Source organism: Xiphias gladius, chromosome 17, assembly GCF_016859285.1.
Source record: "Xiphias gladius isolate SHS-SW01 ecotype Sanya breed wild chromosome 17, ASM1685928v1, whole genome shotgun sequence".
Lineage (NCBI taxonomy): Eukaryota > Metazoa > Chordata > Actinopteri > Istiophoriformes > Xiphiidae > Xiphias > Xiphias gladius.
In genome coordinates this window covers 26,014,380-26,034,399 of record NC_053416.1, presented here as the reverse complement: position 1 = coordinate 26,034,399, position 20,020 = coordinate 26,014,380, and the positions used below count along the sequence as shown (strand labels likewise).

The window sequence follows — 20,020 nt, the reverse complement described above, 5'->3', positions numbered from 1 at the left end:
TTTAAGTAATCCATTACAATGTACATAATGTCTGCCTTTATTCTTGTCAAAGTTATGTTCATTTGCATTACCACACAAACATATAACAAAAATAAATAAATTGATAAATAAATGAAATAAAACAAAAAATCATACAGATATGAATGAAAACAAATTACTGCCTGGACAAATTACATATTAATAGTATATGTTCAGTAAATAATCTTGCAAGTTCTCACTTGTGAATGTATTGGTTTTAAGAGCTATGTTAAACAAGATAACCGTTTATTGTAAAGTACTGGACCACTTTTTTCAAACAAAGCAACAAAAAAAAAAAAAACAAAAAAAAAATACCATAATTTGTGAGAAGATGCAACCTGCTTGGCTATGCAAATCCAAAGAAAAAGCCTCAATTGCATAAAAGTCCAGTGTTCAACCAAAAAAACTGAGGACCACTGTGGCTGCCTGAGAAACTTAGTGTAAAGGCTATATATTAAATATGAATGCATTTTTGCTGATTTTTGAGATAAGTTGTTAATTTACCATGAGAGTAAATTATACCAGTCGCAACTTTAAAACAAGACTTTAAAAGCCAAAAATATTATCAGGTGTTTGAGGAAGATGTAGTTTTATAAATTCATTTAATTTAAATAATCTAAATTAACAGCACCATTAGTGAAAGTCACTTCACTACAAAGTTGCTAATTAGAGCAGCCACTAAGATGACCCTCTACTGATGCCATCAGCACTACCTGTAGGTTAACAGTTCTGCTAAAGAATTTTCAACTTTTAATTTGTCATTGGAGAGAATGAAGTGGCACACTGAATGACACTTCTGTCCTAGATGATACTTCACATAAATGTTTAGACTCTGAAAATTTCATTTCCAATTTTCAGTAGGGAGTATGAATATGCCGTGAAGCTGCTATGACACTGTGATTAGGTGTTTCAGAAATGCCATTTGATGAATGTATGCATTTTGAAAAAACAACAGTGCAGGAATTGTCTGTACACATTTGTACATTTTCTACACACACTAAAATAGAAATAAAAATTTGGATACACTATTATGTAGGACATTGCCTGAGAAATCATGGTGTACTATTTATTATTCTGAACTGTTTATCATGAGTGATCTGTAATTCTGTTTTGCATACAACTGTAAAAATACAGTAAAATTCAACAATCACATCGCATTTTTTCCCTTTTTTGTTGTTTACTTAAAAAAAGCTTAATGGTATTGTACAGATATTGAACAGGACATGACACAATAATCATAGTCTGAATGTACACTTCAATATTGGGCAATAAACAGTCAACTATCAACAGTTACATGTATTTTTTTTTTTTCTTTTTTTGCTTTCCACATACAAAAAGGTTTTGGGGAGACACAAACTCAGTAGCTCTACCATCATCAAATTAGTGCATGATTCCAATTTTTCCCTTCCTTGGATTGATACCTCTCAATCTTGGCAAGCCAACAGAGAACAGACTCTGTTGCAAAGCCAGAAAGAAAAAAGAAAGATAACTAAAGTTGAAACACTGGCGCTCTTGGATTTCCCTTCTTCTAATAGGACTAATAGTCTGTTCTTGCTGTTCAATGCTGAGAGAAGCTTGAAGGTTGTCACATTTCACATCAGAACTTCAGCAGGTGGAATAAAGTTACAGTCAGCAGGAGACATACGGAGCAACGGGGCAACACTATGGCCCCATTCACATCATGCATCGCACCAGGACCTAGAGGAGAAGAAAGCAACACTTATTCCATCATCAGGGTGGGCATGTCTAGTAGTTCAAATCAGTGCTGGAAACAGAGCTTTTTGTCAGAATGAACTGTGATTAACTGGAATTCAAATGTTCATGTGGCTTATTTCCTCAACCAAACAGGAGCTTCACAAAGGTGTTGCATTTGCCATGTAAACTAATGAATGGTAGAAATGAAAAAGGTAAACCAGTGCACAGCATACAGTGGGTGACTTTTTTCTTTTAAAGTGCACAGCTGCTAGCACACAAGGAACTAGCAAGAAAAGTCGTCCATTTGAAATTAATTACAATAATTTAAACATAATAAACACATTTTCATTCACATCAGCGTGCTTTTTTCAAATTCAGCATTCTTACCATAAAGGATTATGCTTGCATTAGTGATTCCCATGGTGTTCATAGCAACACAAGTGTAGTTTCCATAGTCTTCTTCTGAGACGTTGAAAAAGACGAGCATTGACTGTTTACCTTGATTCTCTATCTTAACCCCATTTAGTCCATTGAAGAGCCTGTAAGAAAGATGGGAGCAGCTTTCAAGGGTTCTGCTGGTGAGCAAAAAAGAAAAGAAACATTGCTTTTCTTGAATCCTCAGAGGCCACGTGTCTGTTTGCTAAGGCATTTTGTCAAATCTCTAGCACATGTAATTAAGATTTATATCTGCATGAAGTTAGAAATACATTTACACCTACAGGCTGCGAAGAGCAAGCATTTTTCATACTAGAGCCACAACTGAATACAGCTCACTGCCTTATTGTTATTACTAACTGTACATTTTTGAACTTCATCCTTCAGTGCACAACAACCTTCCTTCTGTTTCACTCATTGCTTTTCCTGTTCCTCTGCTACTGTTTCATTGCCTTATTTCATGTTTGTGGATGCCAGTCATTTACAGCCTTTTATCAGCGTCCTCCATCTTTTTGTTCTTGAGGGCTGATTTTGTCTTTTGGGGACTCACAAGAAATGCTGCTTTCACCGTCAGGGACCATTTAACAGTGCAACATAGCCTGTGTTTATATCAGCTTAGCAGCTCTGGGACTGCTCATAAACATATTTCCAGTCTCCAGCATTTAGCTGCAAAAGGCTGTATTGTACAAAAATATTCTCTAAACCTCCAAGCCAAACACCCAACTGACACAATCCAATTGCTGTGCTTTTGGTGACCATGTCTATTTTGCAGACAATTTGACTAAAGGGTTTTTTTTTTCTTTAATGTTCTTAATGTGATTAAATAGAGAAAAGAACAATACAGGGCATGAAGGATTATCTCATTACATCAAAAGCACTACCTAATTTGAAACAAGAATGTCTGTAAAAAGCCATCACTTATCAACTAAGATGATCCGGTCTTGCTTATTTAAAATAAAGTAAGTCCACATCCTACAGCAGAATTGGTGTCTTTGTGCATCTGTAATACTGACTAGAAACAATTCCAAGCCTGTAGAAGTTACACAGCTCAGAGGAGAAACTTGCCTGCGGTCTTCCTTGTACCACTCAAAATCTGCCCTCGGGACAGCAGAGGCTTCGCATTGCAGGACACCTTTTTGTCCAACTGAAGTACCTGTACTCCTTGCCTTAGAAATGAAGGGAGGATCTATAAAACAAAGTGAAATAGGTTTTTTAATAGCTTGCTGTTTTGGGCTGTTTCATATTCCTATTTTTTTAAATGTTAATTGACACAATGATGAACAAACAGTGGCCCAAATACAGACTGTGTTTGTTACATTATTTGGGACGGCATCCAGTTGTTTCTTCACTCAACCATGACGAACTACTCATCTTTTGAAAACACAAAGCCTCATGAGTCTGTCTGTGTAAACAATTTTATAATCCCAATATAACTGTGACAACAGTTACTTATTTTGTAATGACTGTATACTACAAAACAGCAAAATTTAAAAAAATCAGGCAAGAAAACAAAACCTTATATTTTACTTAGAGCCTCTGAAATTTTAATTCTGACTTTTTCAAAGTAAATCCAAAGAGTTCCCTTTCAGAAGACGCTAGGATCAGGATTGTATTCAGACTGGTTCAAGAACAGTAACCATGTAATTTTCAGGCCTACTCACAAAAATGGGGTCAGGGTCCGGGTTTATTTGAAGATACTATAATCCAAGAAACAACTTTTGGCTTTTTTTGTGTATCCTATATGTCCTGATCGTTATGCCCCCCCCTATATAGTCTGACCATGAATGTGATAGTGTTTTCCCTTACAGTTGACGGTGACTTGCACTGTCCTGACATCAGGGCTTGAGATATCATTGGAAGCAATGCATTCATACGATCCCGACTGGTCTTTGGTGATGGTTGTCAGCTCCAGATGTTCCCCCTCTGTCACAAATTTGTGAGTGCCTGTGGAGAAAGAAAGAGGAAAAATACATTAGTAAATAAGTCCTTGAATTGGTATATAAGTGACCTGTAATGACCTTGATATAACTCACAGTTCCTAAATGAGAGATACATACCACTGATGCTGATATTATGTTGAATTACAGCAGCCTCAAACTGACACATGGAATCAAAATAAACTGTCACATACAGTGTGGTGACCAGACCAGCCACCTACCTGTGGGTTAACAGTTCTGTTAAAGAATTTTCAACTTTTAATTTGTCATTGGAGAGAATGAAGTTGTTTTGCATACAACTGTAAAAATACAGTAAAATTCAACAATCACATCGCATTTTTTCCCTTTTTTGTTGTTTACTTAAAAAAAGCTTAATGGTATTGTACAGATATTGAACAGGACATGACACAATAATCATAGTCTGAATGTATACTTGTACTATTTTCAGTAGGGAGTATGAATATGCCGTGAAGCTGCTATGACACTGTGATTAGGTGTTTCAGAAATGCCATTTGATGAATGTATGCATTTTGAAAAAACAACAGTGCAGGAATTGTCTGTACACATTTGTACATTTTCTACACACACTAAAATAGAAATAAAAATTTGGATACACTATTATGTAGGACATTGCCTGAGAAATCATGGTGTACTATTTATTATTCTGAACTGTTTATCATGAGTGATCTGTAATTCTGTTTTGCATACAACTGTAAAAATACAGTAAAATTCAACAATCACATCGCATTTTTTCCCTTTTTTGTTGTTTACTTAAAAAAAGCTTAATGATATTGTACAGATATTGAACAGGACATGACACAATAATCATAGTCTGAATGTACACTTCAATATTGGGCAATAAACAGTCAACTATCAACAGTTACATGTATTTTTTTTTTTTCTTTTTTTGCTTTCCACATACAAAAAGGTTTTGGGGAGACACAAACTCAGTAGCTCTACCATCATCAAATTAGTGCATGATTCCAATTTTTCCCTTCCTTGGATTGATACCTCTCAATCTTGGCAAGCCAACAGAGAACTGACTCTGTTGCAAAGCCAGAAAGAAAAAAGAAAGATAACTAAAGTTGAAACACTGGCGCTCTTGGATTTCCCTTCTTCTAATAGGACTAACTGACACATGGAATCAAAATAAACTGTCACATACAGTGTGGTGACCAGACCAGCCAACTCTGTGAAATGATTTGTTTAATGTACTGACTTTGGTGATCCTCTGACTTTTCCTGTAGTGTAGCAATGAAGTTTCACTTTATCAAACACTTTGTTTTATGACTTGAAAAACTGATGACATTCTTATCAGCCTCAGCTATACTTTATGCTTCATACTAATTAGAACAATTAGCATGCTAACATGCTAAACTAAGATGATAAACATTGTAAACATTCTTTCCTAATCATTCTCATATTAACATTATTTTTATGAACACGTTAGCATTTAGTTCAAAGCACTGCTGTGCCTAAAGTATGTGCCAGGGCTCTGTTTTCGTGAATCCAACAGCGCAGCGCTGGTCACAGTAATGTGTACCCTGCCCAGTGCACTCAGAGCGTGCCAAGTACACTTAGGGACCTGGTGCACTTAGAAATGGGGCTGGATCAAGAATGAATAAATTATCATACATTATAGGTGGGCGTGTTAGAGGATGTGACAATCAGGACCAGTCACATCCAGTAATTTGATTCTGGTCATGACACACTGAGTTTTCCTCAGAGCAAACTTATTGCTGTCTTGGACGTACAGATTTTGACAGTGTGCAATATCACCAGTTGAAACGGCAGATGATAAGCAAAACATAAATAAAGATGCTTGTGTGATTTTATGAGGTTTATATTGATCTAATTTCACCTAATAAAATGAACAAAATATGGAACACAAGTGCACTGAGCTGGACGGACCATGTAAAAAAAACTCATTCATGGCATCAAGATTGCAGTGCGCTGTTGGATTGGCGTCGCCAAACTGTCTTTGCCTCTCCTCCCACTGGGCTGCACAGCAAGTCACAAAGACACCACAGGAAAATACCAGTTCACCAATGCAAGAAAAGTAAAACCCTTAGTCCTGTTATCCTTTAAACCTTCCTACGGCCACTGTTACTGGTCCTAAAGATAGTGCATACAGCCTCTTCACCTAAAAAAAGCTTTTTTCTAAAGTCGTAGTGTGGTTTACCCCTAATATAGGTTAAACCCTAAAAACACTGGTTCCCACATTTCCCATAATGTAACCAGTCTTTTGTTAGATCCTCCCTGCCTGGTAAACACACATCATCCATATAAATAGTTAAATGTAAATGTGTAATTCAGGCTTTCTGTGGTCTCTACCCAAGGTTAAATTACTCAAGCGATGTCAATTGATTGATTGTTCATACTTGAAATGCAAAGTAAAAGACTGACCCCTCATCCTGTGCAGATATTGTATGGTACTTTTGTGCAACTGGGATATTTAAGAAAAAACAAGAAAAGTCAGCTTTTAAATAGAGAACCGCCAGACTAATCTAAAGTAGTCCAGTAGAAACTGCCTGATTGAATAAGACGTTATGAATGTACTATTGTTAAAGTAATGAATTTGCAGAAACCAGTGAATGTAAGTTATTTAGATAACATATGAAATTTTTGATACCTCCATTTCTTATACGATGATTCAATTCAATTCAATTCAATTCACTTTTACTTATATAGCGCCAAATCATAACAGAGGTTATCTCAGGGCACTTTTCATGTAGAGCATGAGTACGATCTAGACCGTACTCTTTATAGTTATATTTACAGAGACCCAACATTCCCCCATGAACAAGCACTTACACAGTGATGTGCAACTGACGACAATCTTGTGATTATCCTTGACAAATGTCTGAATTAAAATCAGCAGACCACAGTAGGATGTTTCTAGAACAGCTGAGGACATGGGCTCATTACACAAAGAAAATAAAGTCATTGTTTTGAAACAAGCCCACTTGAGCAACACCACAAATTACCCCTGACACCAGCAATGTTAAAAGCATGTTCTGGTGACAGAGAGGCCTTAAGCTATTGCTGTGTGGGAGGGAAAATGGATAGGAACACTAATCCCAATCAGTAGAAATGTCAATCCAGCAATATCTCTAAATTAGCATAATATCATTATGTTTTCCAAATCCTCAGCTGCAGACACTGTTGCAGCTGGCTGGGGATACACTGTTAAAGTTGTGGGCTAGGGATAATCAGCTGCTTACATATAACATACCACACCTTACTTCTCTCTCTGCCCACCATCTGCACCCATTTGGACAATGGCATGACCCCCACCCAGTCCAAGGGATGGCCCCACCCCCACCACATCGCCAACCATCCCCCAGTCATCATGACCAGCCAGGTGAGAGCACTGGACAACATCACCCAAGGCTGCTTAGGGTTCGTGTGGAGCAGCTGGCAGGAGTGTTCTGGCATCTTTTTGACTTCTCTCTGAGACTGAAAAAGGTGCCCAAGATCTGGAAGACATCCTGCAAATTCCCCACGCCCAAGAAGAGACATTCTAGCGTTCTCAACAACTTCAGGGCCCTGGTTTTAACGTCACATGTCATGAAGTCCCTTAAGAGACTGGTTCTACAGCACCTTAGGCCCCTGGTACATGACTACCTGGACCCACTGCAGTTTGCTTACCAGCTTTACTTTTACTTATTTCTGCTGTATAAGTATTTATGGAAATTTCTTTCTTTGATGTTGACTACATTCCCTCATCCTGATGTAGAGAAACCACAAAGCACTGTGAGGATCATGTTCTTCGAATTCTACAGTGCATTCAATACTGTCAGGCCACTGCGGCTGGCTGAGAAGCTCTCTGTGATGCAGGTGGATCAGGATCTAGTGGCATGGATTATAGACTACGTTGGCGACAGGCCGCAGCACATCAGACTACAAGGCTGCTTGTCAGACATGATGACGAGCAACACTGGCACACCCCAGGGAACTGTACTGTCACCGTTTTTGTTCACTCTCCACACCTACACTTACAGAAGTTCTCGGATGGAGACTTAGTCGAGAACTTCAACTTCACGATGTTGCGACAGCAACCACCTTCAGCTCAACATTGGGAAAACCAAAGAGCTGGTGGTGGTCTTCCGGCGCAGCTAGAGGCCCCCCACCCGTTACTGTAAGGGGGGAGGGAGTGGAGATGGTGGACACGTAGAAGATTCAATTCAACAACAAACTGGACTGTTCCGACAACACAAAGCCCTCAACAGACCCACAGACTAATCGAGCCATGTGCCTCAAAGTGCTTAGGGGCTCTATTGTGCCGTCAGAAAATCAGACTCCACAACGCCACAGCACCCAGTACCTCCTACATCCACTGACTGAGATTCACAACAATACACCTCTCACAGTTGAACTGTCACCACCACAGATATTGCATAACACACAAACATTGCACGCAAATCTATTTTATTTTATTGTATCCATTGTTCCTTTTTCATCTTATTTTATTTTACTTTTGACTTATTTCTGCTGTATTAAGTATTTATGGAAATTTCTTTCTTTGACGTTGACTACATTCCCTTGTGGTGCTGTGTAAAATTTAATTTCCCATACGGGTGATCAATAAAGGTACATCTTATTTTATATTGACCAGGGGAACTTCTAGGAAAGGTAACAGAATTTTTTTTATCATGGATTACTATATTAGGCAGAGTGTGGGTGATTTAATTTTGTTGAGTTACTCGCTGGTGCTGTTTCACTGCTTTAATGATGGCAAAGGGTGAAAGGAGGTTTACTTTCAAATTATAATTTAATTAACTCATTGGCTTTCTAGTACGCTGAATTATTACTAACTGGATTGCATATACTGTACATATTGCATTATTGTGTCATTTAGTATATTATGCTTTGGAATACTACAATAAAGAGGAAAATTCTACTTTTTATGTAAACATTAGTTAAATGTAAAATAACATAAATTTAAAGTCCTAAATTCGGTCTTCTCATCTATTTCTGGGATCTGAAAAACAATATTTCTTCTTTTATGCTGACTTGATGCAGACAAACACTTCACTTTAAAATGATACATTTTTATTAAAACTTTCTAGGATTAGAGATATTTTGGAATTCATCCAGCCAAAAACCATCAGATACTTCAAAAAGTAATTTGATACTACAGTGTAATATTCTTAAAATTCCAGTTTGGGTGTCAAAGCAGCTGGTAAAAAAGAAAAAAAAAAGTTTAAAATGTTAATCTCAGTTTCCTGAGACAAATACCTGTTTTTGTAATGAAACAATTGTCTCCTATTTCCTATTCACAACTTTCAAAACTAATTTAGAGTGTACTGACAATCTTAAACTCTAGTTTTTGCTTTTTTTAAATCAACTTTCTGCTGATTTCCACTTATTCCACTGCAAAGACTGGTTTTGTGTGTGTGTGTGTGTGTGTGTGTGTGTGTGTGTGTGTGTGTGTATGTGTGCTCTGGTATTGTTAACAGTAAAGTGTCAGCATTCAAACTACAATTTGACAACAGAGGAGAAGTGAATACAGCACAATAAAAGCGTACATTGTTGATTCCTGCTGAGAAACTTGATCCTTCCACAGCTGGTACAGAATACACAGCAGAGTTAACAAAATGTGAAGTTTACATAAAGTATCAGATGATGACCAGACATGGTTACAATCTAAGTATTATAATATAAATATCAATCTCACTTACAAAGATAAATGATTATAAAGAAGTCATAAACTTCACATATTAACCTGGATGAATTAATACAAAACATAAGCACAATATCAGTGTCAGTATAATGTAGCATGACTAGATGACTAATAAGAGAGCCATCAAAGTACCAGGTGGCAGCCGGTACGAATGAGTGTCTAAAAGCACTCAGGGGAGCACCTCAGCAATATTAGCCATTAGCTTAAGGAGCTCTGGTGCCTAGACACCACTTTGTACAGCTTTTATAGAAAGATTACTGCAGTCCACTTACAAGCGTCACAATAGAAAAGTTCTGTGACAGAGATAAAGGAACAGGTCCTCTTTGAAACAAGCTGTAAAAAGTATATTAAAACTTAAAAAGGCCAATTTGTTAAAAAGCTATGTTGACCTCACTGATTAGAGAGGCGGACAGCCACCAATTTTAATTTCACAGTAAAGGCCTTTTTAGTGATTTTAGTAATTAATATGCTTTATTAGAATTTACTCTTCAGCAGGCAAGAGAAAGTATTTAGTCCATGTTTGGCTTCTAACTTAGTACAAAGGTACAATGACTATTGAGATATGATTTCATCCAAATTGAATTGTACCTGTGCAACATTTTTCAGTCAGAGACCTGTTTCACCAAATGTGCAACATACAAACTGAGATCTGCAAGCTGCAATCATTTGTGACGAGACTTTGGTGTATGTGTGGGTTTCCTCACATACACCAAAGCCATCTAAGTTTTGTTCAGTGAGATGCCTGTTTGTAAGCCCTGTGACAGTGGAATTGTCTGAGAACATCAAGCACAGAAATTAAGTGATTACATCATGATCTTCAGAACATTTACTTTGACCACATTTCAAGAGCACCTGAGAAAAACTACTCAAGAAATAAAATCAGTTCTTCAGAGTTAGTTGTATTATGCTACAGGAGTTAAATGAACTTCATTGGACATAATGTTTCAGACATAGAAAAAGCACCAAAATAAAACATAAGCTAGAACAGAAGCTCAAAGTGCACCATGTCTCCGGGAATACTGAAGTAAAAGCAGCCAAGTGCACCGAGCACACCTAAATGTCCTACTAAAAGAAAGTAGGAGCACAGTTATTATAGTGATTTCCCAAAATAATGAACACCAAGTTCAAATTGTGTGCATGCGGTGACAGTGTAGGCGGCTTGTTACAGGTGCTCCTGTTCATTTTCTTAATTTTCTTAATTTTTAGCTTTTCTTTTTTTGTTTAATGTTTACTGGTAACTCATTTAAGCTGTGTCCTCTCTGAACATGCAAATATAGAGAGTTCTCGTCTGTTTTCGCTCTGTTTTTCTAGTCTGTTGTTTCACCTTCAGCTGATAGCACTGAAACTGGCCGCCATGGTGACCAGAACAAGGTGAAGGTTTAACCTCCTTTTCAAACTGCAAGGCCCCTTCTGAGGACCATTGACCTAGGGCCTCTATGTCATGCCTCTATTTTCAACACATGATTTCAATTCTACATATATGACCATACACCTCATTTGTTTCACAGACATGTGGCTACATGAAGAAAATCTGGATCCTATCACTACCAATGGCAGCTTTTCAGACAGTTTGGGCTGACAGGAATAATTCTGAGAGCGAAGAGAAAAGAGGAGGCGGGCTTGACGCTTTTATTAACAAAAGATGGTGCCAACCTGGTCACATTAAGGTAAAGTAACGTTTCCCTGGGAAGGTCCCTGTATTGTGGAAGACATCCTGCCTAGTTCCTGCACCAAAGAAGGCCCATCTCAGTGCTGCCACCAACTACGGGCCCGTAGCATTGACCTTGCAAGTCAGGAAGACTTTTGAAAGACCAGTCCTGGATTCCCTGTTTATTGGTCAATCCTTAATTCATCCCCCTCCAGTTTGCCTACCAACCAGATGTTGGTGTGGACGATGGAATCATATACCTGCTCTACCCTGCCTACACCCACCTGGGCAGGCCAGGGGGCATGGCAAGAATCAAGTTCTTTGATTCCTCCAGCACCTTTAACACCATTCAGACTGCCCTGCAGGGTAAGATGAGGATTGCCTTGCAGGTTGATGCTTATCTGGTGTCCTGGATCATGAACTACCAGACCAGACATCCTCAGCCTGTGTGCGTTCCAAACTGTGTGTCAGACCAAGTGGGGAGACATACTGGCGCTCCACAGGGAAGTTGTCCTGTCCCCTTTTTTGTTTACCCTGTACACCTCGGACTTCAGGTATGACATGGAGACCTGCTACCTACAGAAGTTCTCTGATGATTCTGCAGTTGTTGGATGCATCAGGAGAGAATTTGTGAGAGTACTAGAGGGTGGTGGATAGTTTTGTGGACTGGTGTGAGCTGAACCACCTGCAGATCAACATCAGCAAAACAAAGGAGCTGGTGGTGGACTTCAGGAGATCCAAGACTCTTGCTACTCGTCTCTCAATTAGGGAAGCTAATGTGGAGATTGTACAGGAGACCACAAACCTGGGTTTCCACCTTGACAGCAAAGCTGACTGGACCAGCAACTCTGCAGCTCTCTATGGGAAGGGGTCAGAATCGTCTGTTTTTCCTGCGGAGGCTCCAGTCCTTCATCAGTGGCAATATGCTGAAGATGAGTCTTTGTTGGCCAGCACCATCTTCTACTCTGTTGTCTGCTGGGGCAGTGACCTGAACAGACTCAACAAACTGATTCAGAAGGCTTGTTCAGTCCTGGAGGTGGAACTGGACCCTCTGCATGTAGTTGTGGAGAGGGGAATGTTGACAAAACTCCTCTCCATCATGGACAACGTCTCAAACCCTCTACATAGTGTTCTGGTTAACCAGAGGAGCATGTTCAGCCAGAGACTCACAATGACTAAGTGATCCATGGAATGCCACAGGAGGTCTTTCTTTCCTGTGGCCATCCAGTTATGCAACTCCTTCTCTTTCTGCACATTTCCATTAATTTATTCATTTAAATAAATTAAATTTAAATGAAATTAATCAATTTCATTTATGAATTTACTGTTGACCCACATTGCATTATCCATTCAGTTTACCTTTGCACAGTTTACCTTTGCACTTGCAAAGTTAATTTACTGTTAAATTACCATTAATCTACTTTGTGCATTACCATTTTGCACATATGTCCATACAGTGATTCTACCTAACCCATTATTTTTTTATATTTTGCACATTTTTCTATTTATTTACTGTTTCTTTATTATTATAACTTTTTTATAGTAGTTTTTACTTATTTACTCGTTTTTCCTAACTGAGTCCTGAGCAACTGTAACGAAACAATTTCTCAAGTTTTTCTGATTTTGATTTTGATTCTTAAAATGACGTTTAATGAACACAAACCACAAACATCCCGTGTATGGTTGCAGTTACAAAAGAATCAAAAATGTGTTCATTTATAATAACTGCTCTATTTAATTCTAATGCTTCGTTATTTTCTACAGATATTCAAGGTCTTGAGAGGGGTTTAATTCTACTGACTTTGGTGGATCCCTGATGTTTAATTTAGCCAAAGGCTAGATTCCCATCAGCCTCAGCTATACTTTGTGTTTAGTAAGCTCATTTGCTATTTGCTGATTTTATAGTTTTTCTGTGCTCACCTGCTTTTTTAGAATGTACCAAATGGTCGATTTTGGAAAACCAACTACCTTTATATCTCTCTGAGAGACTTTTTTGTTTTGTCTCTTTTTGAGTCTCATTATCATCCTCCGACCTTGCATGATGACCTCTTTTCTTCTCATATTGAGAGACTAAAGGGCTATATCTCCCACACAGTTATTTCTTTATTGATGTAAACCTATTCAAATTAAAGATGAGACTTGGCACTTTAATATAGACTCCATTATTTTATTTCATTATTTATTATTCTAACTGTCCAAATACTTACGGTCTGGACTGTAAATCGATACTGTCATTTCTGCACACGAAAATATCCACATATTTCAGTACAAGAAACAAAATACAGAACCTGTATGTATGTGTATGTCCATTTTTAGAGAACAGGGATGTGGGACAGGAAGTCACATGCCTGAAAAAGACACTTGAGGACACTTGATGTGAAGCAGTGTGTCTGCTCTGACGGCAGCCAGCCGGTAATTATAGAGTTTCATGGTTTGTAACCGTTGCCGAGCCCTGTGGTCATTCTCGAAGCTGAATTCTGTATCCAGCAGAAGGTACTTGAAATGGTCTATGGTCCATTTGATGGCTAGACACTCCAGCTTCCCTGCCGAGTATGGTGTCTCCCCCAGGACTGGTTTCTTGCTGACACCAGCCACTGGCCTTTTCTTTCCTCCCTCACCTTACGTTTACATTCCACCAATACCTCTGCCTGAGGCATCCGTCTGGGTGTTGAAGGGCACACTAAAGTTCTGCTACATCTGTATCGTTTTTATCCTTTCTTGATGACCTTCTTGGACCACCTTAATTCTCCTTTTACTGCTTTCCCTGGGAGTGATAACACTGCTACAATATGGAGGCCAGGGTAGCCATATTCTCTGTATCTGTTTGGTCTCAAAAGATGTAGCTGGCTACATACAATCCTCTTAAAGCCCCTTCCTCCTGCACCTGTACTGTAAACACCTCCCCAGATTACACATTAGTTACATTTTTTTTTCTTTTGTACAAAGGCAGTGTTTAGAGCTTTACTCACACCACAGTTGCAAATGAAAATCTTTATCTCCAAAGGGATAAACACCCCTTTTCTTGTCCACTGATGTGTAACTGACACTTATGAGACGGTGGATGTGATCAGTCCAGGAGGTGGCCCCTGATTTAAAAGACAAGGTGGCCTAACTGTTATGGATGTTTTATGAAGCCTGTTCATTAACTGAAAGCCATGTTACTGGGTACTCTCCCTTCTCCCTTATTCCTCTCCTTTCTATGTAGGACTGCAATGTGACTAATATAGAGCATGGACTACAGGACTAGGGACTACATACCTGCCCATGTCACACAAGGATCTGACAATTAACACACTGTTGCAGAGCTGCTCTGATAGCACCAGTCCCATGGGGTTGAGTGCATCACTGCTGTAGCCACGGTTTTCTGTTGTTTAATTGTTTCATGAAGTTGTAGCAGTTGAATGTACCTGCCTTCCTGTGTAAATCAAACTCTAAATCAAACTCACAAAAGTAAAACTACTTTTTCTTTTTGTTGCTCTGATTTGTTCTGCTTTATTGCGACCTAAACACCTGCACACTTCAAATCCTTTGTGTAAATTCAAGTAAGAACATTGAATGTGACCTTTGGTAAATTGTAGGATTTTTTAAAGATCAACAAGTTAAAGCTCTCAACTAGCTATTCTTTGGGGGATTCCATACTGTTCCAGCCCTGTCCTTCATTGAAGAGTGTAACAATACCATAAAACAAATAAACAATCAATAAAACAACAACAACAACAACAACAAAACAGAACCTAGTTTGGCAAAACAAGTACATAGTATTAATCCCATAGTCGCCATGTGCATCAAAGTCAGGCTCAGGATAGCCTTTTGGGTAAATGAAAATGAGGAAAGATGTCTGCTGTATATTTCAACCATTGCTTCTGTGGTCTCTAAAACCCTTTCCCTTCTCATTTTTTGCACCACAACATTGTTAGAAACCTTGTATTATGTAGCATTTTTTACTCTTTTTTGTCCTTTGGTGACACTGGTAGGCAGGTGTCCCTGATTGTTACCATGGAAATGTGGCTATACCCTGCAAGTGGGGTGGCTAACCTTTTAGGATGAAAATACGTCAGTCTCTATTTTTGTGAAACTGTGTAACTTGCATTAATCTAAGACCAAAATGAGGTCTGGCCTAACACTACAGACCAGTCTAAGACATCTTTGTGAAAATGGCCCCTGAACACAGTGATGGTTTGCGTGATTGTAATTCAAAAGCATTTAACAATTAACAATTAACAATTTATTATACCGATGATAAGAAATACCATTGCAAATAATTTTAATTATGCAAAACACAAATAGCTCTTGATCCAAGTTAAATTTAACACTACTAAAATCTGAAAAATGGCTTGTTGAGAGCGCTGTGAGAAAAATGAAGCCCACCACTGTGTATTTATAAATGTGCATATATACAGTATATGTTCAGAAAACCTCTGTCAGAGGGAATTTTTCTCTCTTGTGCTCTGCTCTAACTTGTGCCAACTGGTTCTACGTACATACAACAGTCTGCCATTTGGAAAAAAAAAACAAAGAACCACAGATATTTTTACAGCAAAATGTCTCAACAGGAAGTGTAATTAACATAAATAATGGTTACAAAAGCTTTCTAGTTGTCTTAGAAACCGGTGGCAACCAGTGACAACCACAGCATAAACCTTGGACAGGGCGAATGCAATATAATAACAGCTGTCAAACCATCACTGCTAAATGCTCACTCATATCATATCTACAGGGAATAAAAGACAGGTGGGAGTGTTATTCAAGTGGAAGAATATAGGTGTGTGTATTAAGGGAAATAGATGACAAAAAATTTAATTGAATGTGAGCTCTATTAAAAAACATACTTATCATTACATTTACTACTAAACTTCATAACACAGATACATTTTTGCCTTCATTACTTGGATTAAAATTATAATCCAATGTTTTCTTACTTTAAAGAAATATTACAAATGCTTTACGTGAAAATTTGCTTTGTCACATTGCTGACGCTTTGTGATAAATGTGGAGATTGTTGAAACTTGCCACTGGCCCTACCGATAGTCTATCAGATATGTATGTGATGAGTATTTGTCTTTGACTAAGACTTTATGCTACTAGTTTTTATAGATTACTACTGTATACTTCATTTGGTAACAAAAGAGACTGTGAACTGTAGATATGAATAGATTCAGAATGCTTATTTGCCTAAACCATTAAAAGGGGCATCGACCACTAACAAGAAACTGTGCTGATGCTATCAGGAAATCAATTCACCCATGAGACTGTACCAGCACTGCTTCCACAATCAAATAAGGCCTACACATTAGTGTCAGGACTTGTTTTTCTGAGATTGGGTTGAATTTTGCAAAAAAAAAAAAAGAAAAAGGAATTGAAAGATGAATCTCTGTTTTAAGAAATATTCTGTTTAAAAATACATTTAACAGTGCAGAATACATTGCCTGAAATTTATAAGGTAGAAGCAATTAACGTGTCACCCATACTGTAGTAGTCTGTGTGAATTTAACTTGTGTATGAATGTGTTGTGTATATAAAAGCCAAAGTAGGTAATGAGTTACTGTTTATGTACATTTGTGAATTAAAATGATGGCATCTATAAATCAGTAAATTCTGTTTTTATGAAAGCAGGTTATGATTATTATCATTATTTATTCAAACTTTGCACATGCAGCCTATGTGGAGGATGAACAGAAGCATAGGGACATACAATATTATACAAATATGTAAGCCACATTTTCTTTTTTTTATGAAATGCTGACAATGCACATTTACTCACATACATACATTCACTGAGAAGATTTCTGTGAACTGATTACGAAGTGAACCCATCTGACCTGACAGACTCTTAAAATTGCCTCCAGTGGTAGGTCTTACAGTTATGTGAGACATACCACTGTTTTTCACCTCCCTAAAATCAACAGGAAGACTGAGGCTGTCTGGACCAAACAGTGAGAATCACCCTATGCGAACCAAACAAAACCTTTCAGGAAATGTTTAAATTTTTTTTACCCCTGTTGAAATAAAAATCATGCTATATATGAAAAATAAATAAATGTTTGTGATAAATGCAGGCGTGTAAATACTAACCATATAGCTAGTTTGGTTAGCAAGTTGGTTGTCCTACAAATAGATCCAAGTGCAATTAAAAGAAATATCTAACCTTGGGGGGTACTTTCTGTTTCTACTGTGGTGATTTCTCTGACATTGAAGGTAATTTGGGAAGCTTTATGAGGCTCATGCTGCTTGTCCCAATAGACGTTATTTTGCCAGAGTCGTGATTCTCAATATCTCTACAGCTAAGTTGGCAAATGTAAAGTTTTTATGACCAATAGCCAGATTGGCCACAATTATCAGAAAAGACCGAAGTTTAGAAATACAAGAATTTATTTCTTTAATAAGCTTTAACATACATAGTCAACAAACTTCATATTGCTAAGGTTGCTTTCCAAAGACATCAGTCTGAGGTCTTGTCGAATGGTCCTGCTATCTGAGCCACAGATTGAATCTTTGGCTCACTTTGCTCTCTGATCTTTTGCTATGTCATATCCTGTACTCTTTATAATATCACATTAAAGAGTTATCCTATTTTCATACTGAGCAGCAGCTGGCATCAGAATATTTATATCAGGGTGCATATGTCACACTGAGCAGCCAGCAGCATAATGTGATCAGTTCTTATACGTAAACAATACATGAGCGTGTCGTTTTAAAGTTATGTAATCCTCTTTGACATCCATCATAATTAGTGGATTGAAATGTATAACTGCAGACATTAACTATACTCTGTACCAGCTCGAGGAGCTCCCACTGGGCAAACAAATACTTAGCAATGTTGTCACCTTTCCACCAGTGCAATGTGCATCGTAATATATTATGCAAAGGCTGTTATGTCAGCTTAAAAGGTGAAGAAGATATCGGCCTTCTGTTCCTGCCAGCCATTTAATTCCTGTGTGACTTGTGCCATATGCCCTTTAAAGCTCGAGTGGTCGTTTAACATGCACCCTAAATATTAACCACCGTGGCTTCACTCAATTACCATCTGTCTGTGTGCAAAGAGACTGGCTCAGTTTCACCTGACTTTGGAAACAAAAAGTTATGTGATAGATAGTTGAGGCTGTTATTCAAAGAACTTTCAATGTCAACAAACAGATTCATAAATGTAAACAGTATTTAATCTTTGAATTCATTTTCCAGAAGGATCATGGACATGGATATATTCAAGTTAGTTTATAATCTGTAGTAAACTATATTTTACATTGTTTTTCTTTTCTTTTAATTAAGCTCATGAGTTTTATATGGATAAATAATAAAGGAAGATACATGCAGAGAACGATAATTAACAATTAATTATGATATTGATTTCAATTTGTGGATCAAAATAAAAAGTAATAATAATAAATCACTAATGTTGTCTCTTAAATTTCAAATTTAAGCCATTTAATTTATTTCAAATTAACTTTTTTGGACTAAAAGGCATCAGCTTCCACCTTCAAGCTCCACACTACTCTGTAGGAAAGAATAACAGATACTTGTCCAATGGTTATCTAGGCTAAGTAATAGCACAAACACAAATATTAATTTAATAGAAGATCTGACTAAGCTGGTTTAAAACGGTCTAGTAAAACCTGCTGAAAACAATAAAAGCAGAAGCTGAGGCTGTGTGTAACATTGTTGCAACCACATCATATGTAACTTGAACTCTTGTGTCAGTGATTAGATGGGTTTCAATACTGCTGAACCTTAGCGGTATTTTGTTTTAGTCTCAAAAGGTGCTACTGTAGCCTCAGCTGGCCATGACTGCACTCACAGAGTAAACTGGTGGTGGAGGTAGCTAAAAATCCATGACACTTGACCACAGGGTGCACTGTCACACTCAGCTCCTCAGTGTGTTTTAGTTTTTCTCCCTCCTGCGTCTCTAGCCAATTTGTCCTCATATTGCAGTGTAAGCTCTGCAAAGTAAACAGACCACTGTTGTTCCCCACTGAAGCTTCTTTTTTTGACCTTTTTTTCTTTTTGCTTTGTATTTTCCTGGCTTTCCCACCTGTCTTAACGTGCATTCGCTCAATTTAAATTTCTACCTGACCCCTAAGACATCATCAGTTTTGCTGAAACTATACAGTAAAATATATATTTTTCCTAATCACTGGAGTAGATACATGCTCAAAGTAAATAATCCGACTATTCAATGTGTTTATTTCAGATGTATTTGATTCTGAATTGCTGCTTGTAATCAGCAGTGTGAAGTAAAGCATTTGCTGTGTGCAGTGATCTGGATTTGAAGAATACAGTATATTTGTGCTAGAACTTAGGCAACATAAATAAGAGTATGTCAGTGGTTTTCAGATGGGAGGCCAGTGAGAGATCAGGTCCTTGTCACTGCACTAGTGACTCTTTTTGGTTAGTAATTATACCTGCATGGACAGAATGGCATCTTAAAGAAAAAGCGTGAACCTCTGACCAGGTTACACCCTTTCAGTGAAGTTAATCACTGGTGGTGGCACCATGGTGGTGGAGGAGAGGCTGTCCACAACCTCATGGCCAACATGTCCTCCATCATAAACGGCCATATAGGTTTTGGCTGAAACTACTTGGTTAGGTTAAGGAAAAGATCATGGT

The 20,020-nt window shown here is 37.8% G+C and overlaps 1 protein-coding gene across 1 annotated transcript in view; it reads right to left on the bottom strand.

Moving 5' to 3' along the window:
- Positions 1 to 1,615: 1,615 nt before the first annotated feature.
- Positions 1,616 to 20,020, bottom strand: part of opcml (opioid binding protein/cell adhesion molecule-like) — a 159,739-nt gene continuing 141,334 nt past the window's right edge. Inside the window, exons 4-7 of the mRNA XM_040150595.1 lie at positions 3,955 to 4,092; positions 3,214 to 3,334; positions 2,101 to 2,252; positions 1,616 to 1,716 (exon numbers count right to left, since the gene is read on the bottom strand). Coding sequence (XP_040006529.1) covers positions 1,616 to 1,716; positions 2,101 to 2,252; positions 3,214 to 3,334; positions 3,955 to 4,092 — 512 coding nt within the window. The remainder of the gene's footprint in view (positions 1,717 to 2,100; positions 2,253 to 3,213; positions 3,335 to 3,954; positions 4,093 to 20,020) is intronic.